This window comes from Dermacentor variabilis, chromosome 3, assembly GCF_050947875.1.
Source record: "Dermacentor variabilis isolate Ectoservices chromosome 3, ASM5094787v1, whole genome shotgun sequence".
Taxonomy (NCBI): Eukaryota; Metazoa; Arthropoda; class Arachnida; order Ixodida; family Ixodidae; genus Dermacentor; species Dermacentor variabilis.
In genome coordinates, this window is record NC_134570.1 from 235,392,612 (window position 1) to 235,409,173 (window position 16,562).

Sequence of the window (16,562 nt, forward strand, 5' to 3'; positions counted from 1 at the left end):
AAAAAATGAAATGGTAAAGCAGCTTTTGATAGGATATGGCATCGTTGTGCAAGTGTTTGCAAAGCGATCTTGTAGACAGACGACGCGCGAGCGCTGATGTCGATATTTCGCGCACTATTGTTGCTTCAAAGGTAAAAAGAAACTGCTGCGGCAGGCATACATTCCTTAATCACACGTGTCTTTTACATCTAAAAGAGCATACAGATCACTAACTTATGGTTTCAAGCTTAGCTTACAGCAGGCTGTTTTATACCGGACTTCACGGGACGAAGACAAAAAGTTGGAGGACGCTTAAGCTTCGCCTTCAAAAGTAGCGTTATCGCACCGCCCAGTCGTTCGCTCGGCACACACAATGACGAAACGTGCGCCTGCGCAAGCGGAACGAACCAAAGAATTCGGTGTCTCGGAGGGAGAAATGATCTAGGCGAGCCATAGAGTTTCATATTAGTACACCTAGAGGGAAATCTGGCGCTGCGATCGTTCAACCATCACGGGAATGATGGGAAGTGCAGGCTTCGGATTGGCATTCTGTTGACTGGCAAACTAGCCTACAAGTATTTTTTGGCAGTTTTGCTTTCGCTTCAAGCGGAATTGCTATAGCATGCAGTAGAACAATGCAACACAAACTCTCTGCCTTTGTTATGTTGCTCGAAGTGGCGATAGCGCGCTGGGCCAGTGGCTGGGACGATGTTTGTGTCGCGGTGTGGTGTCGAAGCCCTGACGAGAAAGCGACGGCATTGTAAGCGCTGAAAGAACATGTTTTGACCGTTTGGACCTTGGTTTGTTAAGTGTGTTAGGTTGCCGCTGTAACTTTATGTGCTTTATGAGATTTCAGAGTAGCAAAAAGAAGGCATTACCGATACAAGACAGGGACACTTCTAGTGGCTTGACAAGCAAATTTTATTGAGGGCGTTATTATGCATTGCTCATTTATGCGCTCATTGAAACGCGTGTTTGAGGACTTCCAGAACACAAACTTACTTGTGGTAGGAAAAGTTGCTGCTTGCTGGCTGTATTCTAGTGTCGCAAAATAGATAAGCGCGAAGCCACGCCATAACGCTTCGGAAGCAGCACGTCAATATAATATATGACGAAGCATACTCGTAGGAGGCCACAAGCGTCCTAGCTAGCACTGTAGCAGATGTGCTTAAAAGTACTTTGAAGACGTTCAGCAATCGTGACAGCCGACGCAGCCTTTCGAAAGAGCGAGAGGGTTAGCAAGTGCCTGTTGTCTGCGAGAAATGTCTCGAGTTTGCAGAGAGCAGGCGTCGTAGCGGACGACACTTCTAGCATTCCTTTCACGGGCGCTACACTTTCTCGCAATACAACATGTTTATTTCCATAAATACTTGATAAGTATCTTTATATAAGTACATGCACGGTTGTTGTTGCTGTTCCAAAAATAAATAATTATTCTCTGGCGTTAAATTGGGAACTCAATCGCACAAGAATGCATACCCTGGTTTGTCCTGGTGATAAACCATAGTAAACCGTGCGACCATCTCAAAGTCATACAAAGTTTATGTAACGTGTAGTACATTATATAACATAATGCTGAAATAAAATTAGATTTTACGCGATAATATGTGAGCATAGCTTCGTTTACTACGCCGCAAGCAAACGCTACTAGTTTAAAGATCGAAGTCAATCCGAAGCCTGTACTTCCCATCATTCCCATGTAGGTTGAGGCAACGCTCATGAGAGCCCCCGTAGACACTAGCGCCACATTCCCCCCTAGGGTATTTATTTAGAAACTTCATGACGCGAGCCAAACGTCGTAATCGGCCCGGACAGCCGGGCCGCGCCATGAAGGCGGACACGATGGTATCGTCCTCTATCTCACTTGGGAGCACCACGCAGAGGCATGGCTCCTCGCCAGCAGCACGGCACATATCGCAGGAGACGCTTTCCCACCAGACGCGCTATGGCGCAGCGATCACGTCAGAGGTAAAGCCCCTCAATTTTTCAAAAGTAGCGCCATTCTTAGATCTTTCCGCCACCCCGCTAACCCTGGCGCGTCCTCCTCCACGCCTGCTGTCGCCCCAGCCTCCTCCGCTGCCCCATTGGCCAATCTGTGTCACGTGGAAGAAGCGTCGCGCTTTTGTATATTTTTTTTCCCTTCTAGCGCGCGCCGACCTCCATTGTTGGGCATGCGCGACGAAAGTACGGCAGGCGGACTGACGGAGTGCGTTAGCGTGATGGAGGCACCAAGAGCGGCGCTGCTGCGCCAGCGTTGAGAGCGCCGCATACGAACCAAAATTTTATTAGCGGGTGGTACTCCTCTCCCACCTCTCGTTCGCACCGCCTTGATTGCCTCCTGCACTGCGCGTGTTTGGGCACGTTTCGTGCCGCGCGCGGTGTGTGCCTACGTGTGTGCGCGTGGACTTTTATTCGAAGGGCGATGTACAGTCTCTTTCACATTTAGGGGAAAACTCGGAGCGCATTGCATCGCGATACGGCAAGCGCTTGAGTCAGGCAGCGGCAGCAGCTCGCGCAGGTGCTCGAGGGGCGGGATCTTGAACGGCGTCGTCTGCTACGGCGGCGCGCGCTGGCCGCATTGTCGGGAAACCTTCTACTGTCAGTTGCATGGCGTCGATCTCATTGTTACTGCGTGAAATGAGCCGGTATTCCTTACTAAGCGTTGTGCAACGCCCACTGATACGCCTCGAAGGTAAGTTCATCGCTGCAGGACAGTCATAGACGACGTACTAATTCCATACATTCTTGACGGCCCGTTTCTGGAAGGCGACTATATATTCTAACGCGATAGGTCGCCGATCCACACTGCTCGTGTTGTGCAAGAACTGCTGGAAGAGTGCACAGTCACTCTCTCGGAGTGGCTGCCTCAATCCCCGGGCGCCAACATCATTGAAAATGTCTGGGGCTCGTTGAAAGTATCGCTGGCGCACTATCCCCTCTATCAGTCGCCCGAGGATAGGCTTCGATCCACCATCGTCAGCGACTGACACGTGCTGCGAATGAACACATCCCTGATCAAGTCATTTTAAACTTCACTGCCTTCCAGGATGAGCGCTGTCATCGCTGCCGCTGGGGACATGACGAGATACTAACTGAAGTTCCGAGTCTGACGTGTACAATTCCCCGCCGGCGGGCAGGGTCTGTTAGTGTAGTGAATGACTGTCGAGAAAAATCACTTCCAGCTCATTGTCTTAACCCAAAACATTCCTTTAATCGTATCCGCTTGTTTCATCGTGTTCGACCCCCATAGTTATCATTGTTGAGTGCTTTGTTTTCCTTTCGAGTCAAACAAAGACTGAGCACGTTGCGCGCGCATCTTGGTGCGTCTTGTCGCTGCTTATTACGGTAACACACACAGTGAAGAAATATACGTGCACGCGCTCAGTACCCCTGCCTTTCGAAAGGACAAACGAAGCATGCTGTCAAAAGAAGTTTGTGGAACTCCATTGTCGCCAATGAAGGCTGAGAGTTTGGCGACGCACAACGTTTAGTAAAGAATATCAGCTCAGTTCCCGCAGTACCGATGAAATGGATGCGCTGCCCTTGACAGTAGCACGCTTCCCGACAATGCGGCCAGCGCGCGCCGCCGTTGCAGACAACGCAGATCACGACTCCGCCCCTCGAGCGTCTGCGCCTCCTCGAGCTGCTGCCGCCGCACGACTCAATTGCTTGCCGCATCGTGATGCAATACGTTCCAAGTTTTCCCCTAAGTGTGAAACAGACTGTACACGCTTCTACTTGCCTTTAAGAAGATCGGTACGCTTGACGATTATTTTTATGGCTGCAATGCGGCGAAAGCGCAGCGTCTGTTTGACCATGTAAGTGACGCTGAGCAGGTAATTGGAAACGACATCGTATGTGCCACCGGAAAAATTGTCAGCACATACGATGCGGCACATACGAGCTAAAATCATTTTTTTTTTCAGTTTCTCACAATATGTTTGCTACAAATCCGTGTTGTCTCTGATGACGACAACGGACTTCCATGGACACTGTGCGGAAATAAACAAAATATATCGCTGCATAGCACAACTACGACATAACTTTAGCTAGTACGTCCCCTACAATATGGAATAGAGGCAGCAATGTAGAGAGCTTGGCCATTTTTTTAACAGTGCTCAAGAGACGGAAGTTGAAAGTCTTAGTAATCATTCCTGCTTCAGCAATGCCGGCGCGACCAAGACGCGGGCGAGTATCGTCCAGTGACTCGATCGATCGGTGCAGTGGTGAAGCGGGAATAACCTCCGGTCATGTTCAATGCATCGTGCACATATTCAATTTCTCGGCACGCGTGAACTTCGGCCACTGCTAGCGCATACAACCGAAGTGGTTTCCATTCTTGGGCAGCGCACGCGCAAACGAAACACGAGAAAGAAGACAGCACAAGCGCTCGTCGAACAACTTGAATTTGAAGTTTTTATATGAATAAAAGGATTATGTACTGAGTAATTATTAAATTCATGTGGGTTACATATAGAAACCGTCATACACTCAGGAGTGATCAATGAACGAGCTCGCTTCGTTAGCCAGTTGTTTACTTCGGTCGGCGCAACGCAGTAATCGATGTCTGTCGTCAGCTCTTTTCGTACCATTTTCTTGTGAATCGGCAGAATTTCACTGGTGGCATTAACCCTTTCGTGTTTACATTGCTTTCGTGACAGTTAACAACATAATGATAACTTCAGGTCATCCGAAGAGGCGCTGTCGCAAACAAGAGACGTATCGCGCGCAGCGCGAACTGAACGTGGGCGCTGCCGCTAAGAGGAGCGGCGGCGGAAGCCTACACCCGTTGGAGATGAAATCGTTCCTCCAGGGGAGAAACGAGCGCTGGCGTCTAGGATGAAACTCGGCGTGCGATCGTCCATAGAATTGTAGGGCCGAGAACTTAAGTGCGATGCCATGCTGCTGCACCTTCGGTTGCCGCAACAGACACAGCGAGGGCAAAAAGCTTCTTGCTTTGCCGTCCGGCGGGCGCAACGCAAGAAGAACTGTGGATTCGCAGGATCGGGCGGGCTGACTTCGAGGAAGTGGCAAAGAACGCACGGCTTAGTGAAGTAAGGGCCACGGCTACTCACAACCTCTTATTTCGAGCCTAGTTCACGTCTTCCGCTTCGAAAAAGTGTGTGTTCATGCTCTGCGTGGTTTTTAGCGCGTCGTTTGACTTTTTTTTTTCGTATGTGCTCTCTTTGTTTCATGTAGTTTCGTCTTGCGGTGAAATGCACGCATCTGCAGCTGGCCTGTGACATAAAAGCGACTTTATTCAGAGTGTGTTTTGAGCTCCACCAGAAGTTCGCACATTATCGACGCTTTTGCAAGGCTCAGTATGACTTACGATGCAGTCTTTTAGCTTCGAAAGTACGCCCGCATGTATTGATTTGGTCTGTGGTGATTAACGTTTTTAACGTTCCGAAGCGACTAAAGCTAGGATGGAGGTCGTAGTGGATGGCTCCGGATAACTTTATCTAGCTCGCCTGGGGATGTTTAACGTGCACATCGATCGTAGAGTCGTGCGTAGGCCGGTAAATTCCTCGTTGGCGTTTCATAATACTCGCGCGGGCGCGCTAGCGCTGCTTTAGAAGTTGGCGCCTCGACGCGATTGTATTTCAATAAATTTCATTTACTAGTTGTAACGCCTTGTCATTATTTCGTATTATTGACGGCGCCTCCAGGGCACCAAAGCGGCAACGGGAACACCAAAGCTAGAACCAGGGCTGGATGGGGCTCGACGAAGCCTGTGCATGCCAAGGGGGCATAAGATCGTGAACAGCCAATTTTGTATGCGAACACTCCCTGCGACGCCTGCATTATTGTAATGTCAGGTGCTCTTCAGAGGCCTCCGTTAGCCATTACATGTGCTCTCCTGGAGCAGTACTTGTAAAAAAACAATATATCGTCACGATTACCAAAGCACCCCGCAATGAAAAAAACGGCCCTGTTGCCAGGCATTGCTGACCGCACACAGCCATTTCGGCTGTGTGCGGTCAGCAATCTCTCACGCGCCGGCCGAACAAAAGTATCCTGCAGGTACGTAAATGAACCAACGAAACCACGTACACATACTTTCACGCTGTCAACACCTGGAACTTTGGTAATTACGCGCGTGTTTGAGTACTCCGCGTGCTTGCGTCGTGTTTCAGCAACACGAACTCTCAACGTCGCGCGCTTTACGCCTTAAATGCGCCTTGAATAATGGGCCTTTTCTCTATTTCTTCCGCACTTCCAACACAAAATTCTAAAGGCCAGTTACCGACTGACGAAGAAAGATCTCGATTGAAAAAGCTGCTCCGCAGGGCTCGAACGAACTTTTCTGCGGATTTCCTCCCGTAGCACAGCAGGCCCACCACCGGCGGCGCCACCGTCGAAGCCGCGCCGAGCGGAGGAGGAGGGAAACGAATGGCGCTACTTTGGGAGATTGAGGGGCTTTAGTCAGAGGCGTCCCGCATCAAACGGTGCACCTAGGAATCGTACTGTGAGCGGAAAGAGGAGCCGCGTCGCGCGGGCGAGTGGCGCGCCACCGGTCGGGGCAGCACCGTACATAGCGAGGAGGGGTTCTTCTGTGTTTGCCGCAAGATGGCTCTGCGTGTGCGCAGAGCGCAGAAGAAATGTAGCGGAAACGTACTTCGCTACTCGTGTAACTGCGACTTCTGTAATTTACATGCTCCTAATTACCGATATACACCGCAGTATAACTTTCTACGGCACGTTTCTAAGGCAACGCCGCATTCACTAGAGGCGCTTTTGCCCTACTTTGAACCATTGAACTCGTGGTTGAGAGAAGTAACGAAAAAAAACTCGTGGCTGAGTGGTAGCGTCTCCGTCTCACACTCCGGACACCCTGGTTCGATTCCTACCCAGCCCATCTCGCAAGTTGTTTTTCTTTATTTATGAAGTGCCTTCTGGGATTTATCGCCCACGGCCAACGCCGCCGACACCGACGACAACGGCTTTTCTGCGACACCAGCTCCTTAACGCTATCGCGTTAAAATAGTCCGGCAACAGTGCGCCGCAGCCGAGGAGCGAGCTTCGGCGCGCGTCAGAGCTTGTGTCCAGCGGTTGCGTGCCCTCCGACCAACGCGGAGCGACGCGTTCCCTTGTCGGCGCGTGCCGAAGCTTGTCTACGTGTGCCAGTGGTTGGGCCTTGAGAACGCGGGCGAGAACTTGCGCGCACGAGGAATACGTGGAGTAAAACATTTCACCGAGGGTGATTAATGCATACGTATTAAAAATTATGGAGCTTCACGCAAGAAAATCACGATCTCATTATGAAGCACGCCATTGTGGGGGACTCCGGTAATTTCGACCACCTGGACCCCCCACCTGGAGCCTTAATCTGAGTACACGGGTGTTTTAGGATTTCACCCCCATCAAAATGCGGCCGCCGTGTGCGGGATTCGACCCACGCGTAAGCAGTACTAAAGGGGGTATGGCACGTTCACCCACCCATTTACGGTTTTCTGCGCAAAATTGTAGCAGTGTGTCTATTATGGCTATACGCGTGCAAATGTTCTGGGCAGTATTTATGTCCAAAGTATGAGCTAGAAGAACTCACCGGCTCTAAGCCCCGCCCTCCGGCGGCGGCCACCATATTGCCATGCCACGTGTGACTTCACCTGCTGTATGTATAACCGAGCCATCGTATGCAACAAAATCAGCCAGCGCACCGCGTGAGGTCGGAGCAAGGAGGATAGCTGCCGTTTGTTGCTCCAAGTATCGCGTGCCACGTCTTCGGCACCGCCAAGTTCGCGTGAAGAAGCAAGCGACGAGTCTGAGCAGCTGAAGCAGCGATGACGTCCTATATGCTGCGCATTTTGACTTCGACCCAATCGTCACCTGCTCAAGTGACGAAACATGGCATCCGATGTTTGCACGTGTGGCTGGCGCGCGCAAATATTGGAGGTCCTGACCGAGGACAGCGTAGTAACCGTGGGCAACATAGATGGCGACATCGGTGTTACGCAAGATGCTGCTGATGCCTTTCCGAACTGTATAGCTTTATTTCTCATACTTTATGCTTGCAGCCCTGCTTAGCCAGGCGTTCACGGGAGATGAAATCTGGCGTTACTTCGCGCAATGCAAATTGTTATGCGCGTATATTGTTTGCTGGCATGCATTCAATACACGCACGTCTCTCGGATCCGTGCTCAATAAAACTGCGATTTTGTTAAGCTACTGCAGGTCCCCACAAAGTTTCTCCTTCTTTTTCACCCTCTGTAGCTGTGTGTGGCATGTGCAAACAAACGCCCGCGGACATGCGTCCGCGGCACAAGGCTCGATGTACGCTTAGCCTGAATTTTTACTGGAACTTGCTTCATTGCACCCGATATCGGTAAAGAAAGATAGGGGCACACTTAAGCTGCGCCTTGAACGCGACAGCTTAATTGTTGCCTTCAGTGGTTTCGAACCGGGTATCCATTGCGGAATTCACTGCAGCACGATGGACGCTGAAGACAGAAATGAGCAACGAAGTTTGCATGGGGCCGCGCGCCATCTCTTGCACAGCGGTGTAATTAGAGCGCAAGGGGGGGGGGGGAGCAACAGCAGCCGCATGGTGGCACTCAACAGCCGCGGAATGCAGCTTTATGTTGGAGCAGATCGCTGTTCTTTATTTTTTTTTTGGCAGGGAGACCGCGCCAATTCTTCCTGCCCACATCCATCTCCCAGGCCTTAGGCTTACGGGCTCCTTTGGGAAACCGAAGAACCTGAAGAACGTTTCCTCCGGCACTCCACAGCGCTACATAGGCACTGCTGTGGCAATGTTTCAGCTGCTGCGATTTGAACAATTCCAATAGCAAGCTGAACAAAGCAGAAGTTTCCCGCCCGGGCCCACTGCTAAAACACGGATTCTCCTGCGGAATATACTCGTATATGCTAGCCTGGCAAGCATGCAGCTTGTGGCGTCACGGATCGCGAGCGTGCCAGTGTTGCTCGGCTGTTATGCCGTTTGAGTGTAATGCAAAAAATTGTAAACTATGTACGGGTGCTTATCCGCTAAAAGTTTTTGCCTAGGTGTTCTTGAATGCACAAGGATAAGCTCACACAATAAAGGCTATGATTGAAAATTAGGTGTCATGCCTTCTTTAAGTGTCAGTGACTCTGCTGACTTTTTTTTCTATCTCTACTGAACCTACATAAAGAACTGTTTCACAACTAACGCAGTAAAAAGAGCCGGCAGATCCCACGCCCTGTGGGAATCGGTGTTATGCGAAGCAGTGTGCGGGGAGCCACCATGTTAACGAAAAGACCATGACAGCACGAAGACGTAGGCGGCTGTTTCATGACCTACATAATACGCTTGTCATGACATTAACGTCATGACCTATCATTTATGTTCGTCATACACTCTTGTCGTGCTAGCACATTTTGGTACATACGAAGTTAACGAAATAACGATAAGAGCACCAAGACGTAGCCGGCTGTTAATTCACCTACGTGACACACATGTGATGGTATTTATGTCATGACCGATCGTTTATGTTCGCCATACATTCTTGTGATATACTATGCCAACTGTGATACATAAGTTAACGGAACGATTTTTACAGAACCAAGACGTAGGCAGCTAGATAGATAGTGCCAAAGAGGCAAATGTTTGCCTAGAAATGCTTCACATTTAAAACATCGAAATAAATTGTTCGAACGCAACCACTGCAATAACTCTGTCTAGTCTCCACAGCGTTGCACCTGATGTCTGAAACAGAGTATACAGGCTGGGTATTCGAGAACAAGGCCGCGTTCCTATAGGTGGCAGGCGCTGGAACTGCGCATCTCAATAGCAGCACCATCCTACAGAGCCTAGCGGGCGGCGGAAAAGGTTGTATTTAGTTGGACCACGGCCGCCGATAGGAGATGCAGAGGATTCGTGTCAGCGAATTCACCACTCATCTTGATGCACTTGTGTCAAGTGCCTGACCCGACAGGGCATCGGTGCGGTAAAACGTAGGAGCGCTCCTAGGGGCGCACATGACCACGAGCACTGTTGACGGTACGCATCAAGCTCTAGAGAGGCACGGGGGCGCTAAGCTCAAAACATTGTCATTTCCGTGGCATCGCTATGAAACGATGTGCGCATAATTTAGTTGCACAATCAAAGTGCAATAGCACGTCGTGGCCAGCGCTGCTTTGAAACTTTTGCGCTTGACAGCCGCCGCCGCCGCCTGGTTACGCCCACTGCATACCATACTTCTCCCATACTCCTCCCATACTTCTCCAACTACACCGGTCTTGTACTAATTGTGGCCATGTTGTCCCTGCAAACTTCTTAATCTCATCCGCCCACCTAACTTTCTGCCGCCGCCCTGCTACGCTTCCCTTCCCTTGGAATCCAGTCAGTAACCCTTAATGACCGTCGGTTATCTACCCTCCTCATTACATGTCCAGCCCATGCCCATTTCTTTTTCTTTATTTCAACTAAGATGTCATTAACTCGCGTTTCTTCCCTCACCCAATCTGCTCTTTTCTTATCCCTTAACGTTACACCCATCATTCTTCTTTCCACAGCTCGTTGCGTCGTCCTCAATTTGCATAGGTTTCGACAACCACGAGGTGGCAGGGCTCGTGCAGCGCTAGAAAGCCACGCGCGCCACCGTGCGCCACGTACCGCAGCGAGCGACTCACCGGGCTGCTCAACGCAAGGCTTGTTGATCTCGGCAATGTCTCCGCACACGGCCCCGTCGCGCATCGTGAAGGACTTGTCGCCACCGACGTGCTCCGCTTTGTCATGCCCGACGGCGCCCATCTGGCCCGTAGTCTCGCTTATCACAGCCTGCTGCTCCATGCTCGCCTTGTATTCGCGGACCGCGACCCGGGGGTGTAGGAACCCCCGCCCTGGAAATGGTAACAGAAAGAGTAAACATTCGTTCCAGTAATGTACCTCAGCACTTTCTTTTCTTTTTACTATATTACCGAGGGAAGAGCTGGCGCGTGTCCGACGTATAATGTCTCGTAGGGAAGCTACAATGATTTTTTAAACCGATTTCACCACAAAATTTCATTGCGCCACTGTTTCCGCTGTACGTGCCGCTAGCGAGAGTGTTTAGCGCTATGAAAAGCAACTACACTCTAAGAAAAAAAGGAGTGACCCTTGCTCCATTAAGGGAGAAACGGAGCTGTCCCCTATGTTCGTCTGTAAATAGAGCAAGTTTCCTCCCTCGCGCATGGGAGCAACGGTTCCTTCCTCTCCATAGCCAACATGGCCAACTCCTGGCAAGCGAAGCGATGGATGCGACTAGGCCTACGAACTGTGTTAGTTCGCAGCTGCAAAAAGACATATGCGCCATAAGCATAGTGTACGTTACTGATATTTAAAGAAATATAAAATATAAATATAAAATAAAAAATATAAAAATATGCTCTCGCTAAGCTTTCTTTGGCGCATACAAGGAGCCATGGGTGCAAGTATGACACGATTTCGTAGCGATGCCTTCAGCTCGACTGCCCCGCTTATCACCCGCCCTTGACGGCCGGCTGATCGTGTTAACGCGAGGGGAGCGTCGCTCTAACTACTGTCGAAGCGCGAAAATGTCCGTCGCGGGCGCGCGCGTCGACACACGCACGCACGCACGCACGCACGCACGCACGCACGCGCACGCGCACGCGCACACGCACACGCACACGCACACGCACACGCACACGCACACGCACACGCACACGCACACACGCACACGCACGCACACACACACGCACGCGCGCGGGCACGCACACACGCACACATGCTTATGTGGATGGATGGATGTTAAAGTGTCCCGTTTGGAATGGGGCAGTGGGTTGCGCCCTCAAGCTCTTGCTATTCTACTGCTTAATGTCCTGCCTAGGTTAAATAAGAAAAAAAAGAACACTATGAACTGCCGCAACCAAATTTTCTGATACCCTATTGCGAACTTTGCTTTTGTACGTCTCCGTTTTTTGTCGTTTTCCTACTTTTCTTGCACCAATCCTCCAATCACTCGAAAATAAGTTTTATATGTATATGTATTATATGTTTTATATGTAGGCTACTCAGTCACCTACGGCCACGGCTAGAACAACATGAAAAATGTGACGCGCGTTTCGATATCGCTCTCTGACTCTCTCTTTCCTGATTGCGTGTATACCGACGGCCTCGCAACTAAAGGTTTACTTAGGAAACAGCAACGGAGAGTCCTGACTGCCCATGTGTAATGCAGGGTCTAGTTCATTAACTTATCTCCGCCTATAAGTTAATGAGGCTAATATTATATAACGATTCAAGCAGCGGTGTTAAACGACTCACCGTTATTGCCGTTGTCAGCTTAGCAGAATGCAGCTCCCGTTTCGATGCAGACGGGTTCCGAATGGCTCATGATCGAAACGTAGCGTTCGGGCTTACATGTCCGTTTGCAACCACGACCTTCACCCCAAGTTAAATAACGCAAGACATCGAAGTGCAATTAAATAGTTTTAGCAACAAAGAAGCAACCAGCCTAAGTGTACGAACGAATGAATCAGTGCCGCCGTGCAGTCGAAAATACCGGTAAAAATTTTAAATCCAGGCCCGAGGTCACGTGAAAGATCGATGATGCTGAACACTATTTGCGTTTATAATGACAAATAACAATAAACTTACTAATAAAGAGTATGCTATCTAATCAGAAATGATAGCTTTGCGCTCTTTCTATATAATAAAAATGCTTCGATAATTGCAGACGAAAGCTTATAAGATAAAATTGCGCATATTACGGCGCCTATAGCAGGAGGTATCGGAACTAACGAAAAAGAAACTAGGAATAGGCAAGAACCAGATGTATGCCTTAAGAGAAAAAGCCGGCAATATCATTATTGATATGGATGACATAGTTCAAGTGGCTGAAGAGTAATATATAGATTTATACAGTACCAGTGACACCCACGACGATAATGCGAGAGAATATCTACAGGAGTTTGAAATCCCACAAGTAACGACGGAAGACGGAAAGAAAACCTTGGGAGCGATGCAAAGCGGGATGGCACCTGAGGAGGATCAGGTAACAGCAGATTTGTTTAAGGATGGTGGGAAGATTGTTCTAGAAAAACTGGCTACCCTGTATACGCAATGTCTCATGACCTCGAGCGTACCAGAATCTTGGAATAACGCCGACATAATACTAATTCATAAGAAAGGGGACGCCGAAGACTTGAAAAATTATAGACTGATCAACTTACTGTCCGTTGCCTACAAAGTATTTACTAAGGTAATCGCAAATATAATCAGGAACACCTTAGATTTCTGTCAACCAACCAAAGGACCAGGCAGGATTTCGTAAAGGCTATAGTACTCAACAATACACCATATTCACACCATCAAACACGTGATAGAGAAATGTGCGCAATATAACGAACCCTTATATATAGCTTTCATTGATTACTAGAAAGCGTTTGATTCTGCCGAAACCTCAGCAGTCATAGAGGCATTACGGAATGAGGGTGTAGACGAGCCGTATGTAAAAATACTGAAAGATATCAATAGCGGCTCCAGAGCCACCGTAGTCCTCCATAAAGAAAGCAACAAAATCCCAATAAAGAAAGGCGTCAGGCGGGGAGACGATCTCTGCAATGCTATTCACAGCATGTTTACAGGAGGTATTCAGAGACCTGGATTGGGAAGAATTGGGGATAAGAGTTAATGGAGAATGCTTTAGTAACTTGCGATTCGCTGATATTGCCTTACTTAGTAACTCAGGGGACCAATTGCAATGCATGCTCACTGACCTGGAGAGGCAAAGCAGAAGGGTGGGTCTAAAATTTAATCTGCAGAAAACCAAAGTAATGTTTAACAGTCTCGGAAGAGAACAGCAGTTTACGATAGGTAGCGAGGCACAGGAAGTGGTAAAGGAATACATCTACTTAGGGCAGGTAGTGACCGCGGATCCGGATCATCAGACGGAAATAAACAGAATAAGAGTGGGCTGGGCTGCGTTTGGCAGGCATTCTCAGATCATGAACAGCAGGTTGCCATTATCCCTCAAGAGAAAAGTGTATAACAGCTGTGTCTTACCAGTCCTCACGTACGGGGCAGAAACCTGGAGGCTTACGAAAAGTCTTCTACTTAAATTGAGGACGACGCAACGAGCTATGGAAAGAAGAATGATGGATGTAACGTTAAGGGAAAAGAAAAGAGCTCATTGGGTGAGGGAACAAACGCGAGTTAATGACATCTTAGTTGAAATCAAGAAAAAGGAATGAGCATGGGCCGGACATGCAATGAGGAGGGAAGGTAACCGATGGTCATTAAGGGTTACGGAGTGGATTCCAAGGGAAGGGAAGCGTAGCAGGGGGCGGCAGAAAGTTAGTAGGGCGGATGGGATTAAAAAGTTTGGAGGGACCAAATGGCCACAATTATGACCGGGGAAGTATGGGAGAGGCCTTTGCTCTGCAGTGGGCGTAACCAGGCTGATCATGGTTGGAACTAACGAACGCATCCCTAAGGATTTCTACTATGCTAGTTTTATTAGCAGCGGCGCGCAGTCGATTTTTGCGCCCTCTGTGACCATTTGTGGAATTTGAGAGTGTGCTACCCCTGCATATGCCTTGGAACCTTCTTATATAGCCTTGATGTTTCGACCTGTATTGTAGTGCCAGTGAGTGGCTCTCTGATATACGCAATTGGGCAATAAATTTCGGTAGAATACTTGTTTGGATATAGTCACCTGATAGGCACGGCAAATCTACAAAGACTTGTTAATATAAAACCCCAGTATAATGAATGCTTTTGACTAGCGACTTTCAATTATCAACACGGTGGCGACGGCGATCTAAGCCTTTCACTTGGAAGTCATAGCGTATGGCGCTTCAAGAACCGCTGTACGTTTACAAAATACATTGTTGTCAACGCTTCAACGTTTCCTCGCCTAATTTCATACACAAATAGCAAACGCTCTGCTATCCACGGCGTCCGTACGCCGCTACAAAGCGGGCACGTGCGAGCCGGCGGCTGCCGGCGGCCGCACTTGCCGGGACGCTGAAGCCACCGCTTTCGAGCTGGCCTTCAAGATCATGTTTTGACTTCCTGCCCACAGACTAAATGTACTCGGCTACGTCGAGGACGTCGGTTGGTGCTGCACGTTAAACAGCTGCGTGCGATTTATGAGGATATTGGAGGAGAGCGGACGTAATTACTAGCACAGCCTCCAAGGAGGCTATGATACAAGTTACTCGCCGTGATATCCTCCCCCCTTACCTCCCCCCTTTTTTTCCTTTTTTTTTCTCTTTATGCTCCGCTGCTGCCGTCGAAGTGTGTCAAACGGTTGAACATTTCAACGTGTTGTTGTGTCTCTTGAAGTGCCGCAATCTTCTTCCTTTGTATAGTGCAAGACGTGAGAAATGGGCCGTTGTAGTGCTTGCCGAGTTTCGCTGGACGATGCTGACCGGGTTCTAGTTTGCTCTGAGTGCGAGTTTGTTTTTCATGTTGGGGATTGTTCTGGAGTATCTGAAAAGGCGTTTAATAGCAAGCGCGAGACATCACTGAAAACGTGGAAATGCTCCTTCTGTAAGCCTGTCGGTGGCAAGAGCCATGTTCCCGCTGCAAATCAGGCATCTGATAACAACATCCTTGTTAAGTTGGCAGAAATTGACCGCAAGCTAAGTTCTCTTCTCGAGCTTCCGGCCCAGGTTTCATGCATGGAAAAATCTGTTCAGGTCTTGTCTGATCATTTCGACGCTATTCAACAGCGGCTGGATACTCATGATAAAGATATAAAAGACGTTAAGAGCCGGTTGGAGAAAGTTGAGAAACAGGGAGCATTTAAGCAGCTTTCACAGCTGGAATCTGATGTTGAGGATCTTGAGAGACGGAGCAGGCGATTAAATCTGGAAATTCATGGTGTGACTGAGGATGACGGAGAAGACCTGTTGAGTAAAGTAAATGGAATCGCCGGAAGATTACAGGTTGCTTTGTTGTGCAGGCAAGATGTCGTAGCCCTACATAGGTTACCTGGAAAGCCCGGGAAGCCGCGAGGAATCATCGTACGTTTTGCACGCCAGGAATTGGCCGATGCTTGGCTCGCTAGCAAACGAAACCTGAGAAACAGTGAGGATAGGGTTTACATAGCTGAAAACCTGACCCTCCGTACAAGAAAGCTTCTCTACTTTGCTAAAGAATGGGCAAAAAGTTCTGGCTATAGGTATGTTTGGTGTTGTAATGGGAAAGTCCTGGTACGTAAAAATGGTGGCGATCCTGCGGTTGTTGTAAAATGTTCTGACAACCTTTCTGCCCTAGCTCGTTAGTAAGATATTTTTGAGCTCAATAGAACCATTATGCACCTAGGCTATAAAACAAAGACAGAATGGTTCTCTACACTACGCGCCCAAAAAAGAGGATTAAGCTGTATACATCTAAATGTGCAATCTGCGAATAATAAAACAACAGAACTGGAAACCTTCTTTTCAGACATAGAAAACTTGTGCGATGTAGTTATGCTTACCGAAACGTGGTACACTGACGCTAGCAATATTTTTCAGTTACCTAATAAGAAAATTTTCTATTTAAACAGAGGATCACGGCGTGGAGGAGGTGTTTCCCTGTTTGTAAATGAGTCTATATCATGTGATCTATCTGGCGACTTCTCGTGTACAAATGAAAATATTGAGGTGCT

At 48.8% G+C, this 16,562-nt stretch overlaps 1 protein-coding gene across 1 annotated transcript in view; it reads right to left on the reverse strand.

Annotated features, from left to right (window-relative positions):
• LOC142575051 (uncharacterized) overlaps positions 1–16,562 on the reverse strand; it is a 189,469-nt gene that overhangs the window by 152,702 nt on the left and 20,205 nt on the right. Inside the window, exon 3 of the mRNA XM_075684017.1 lies at positions 10,594–10,803. Within this exon, the coding sequence (XP_075540132.1) occupies positions 10,594–10,803 (210 nt within the window). The remainder of the gene's footprint in view (positions 1–10,593; positions 10,804–16,562) is intronic.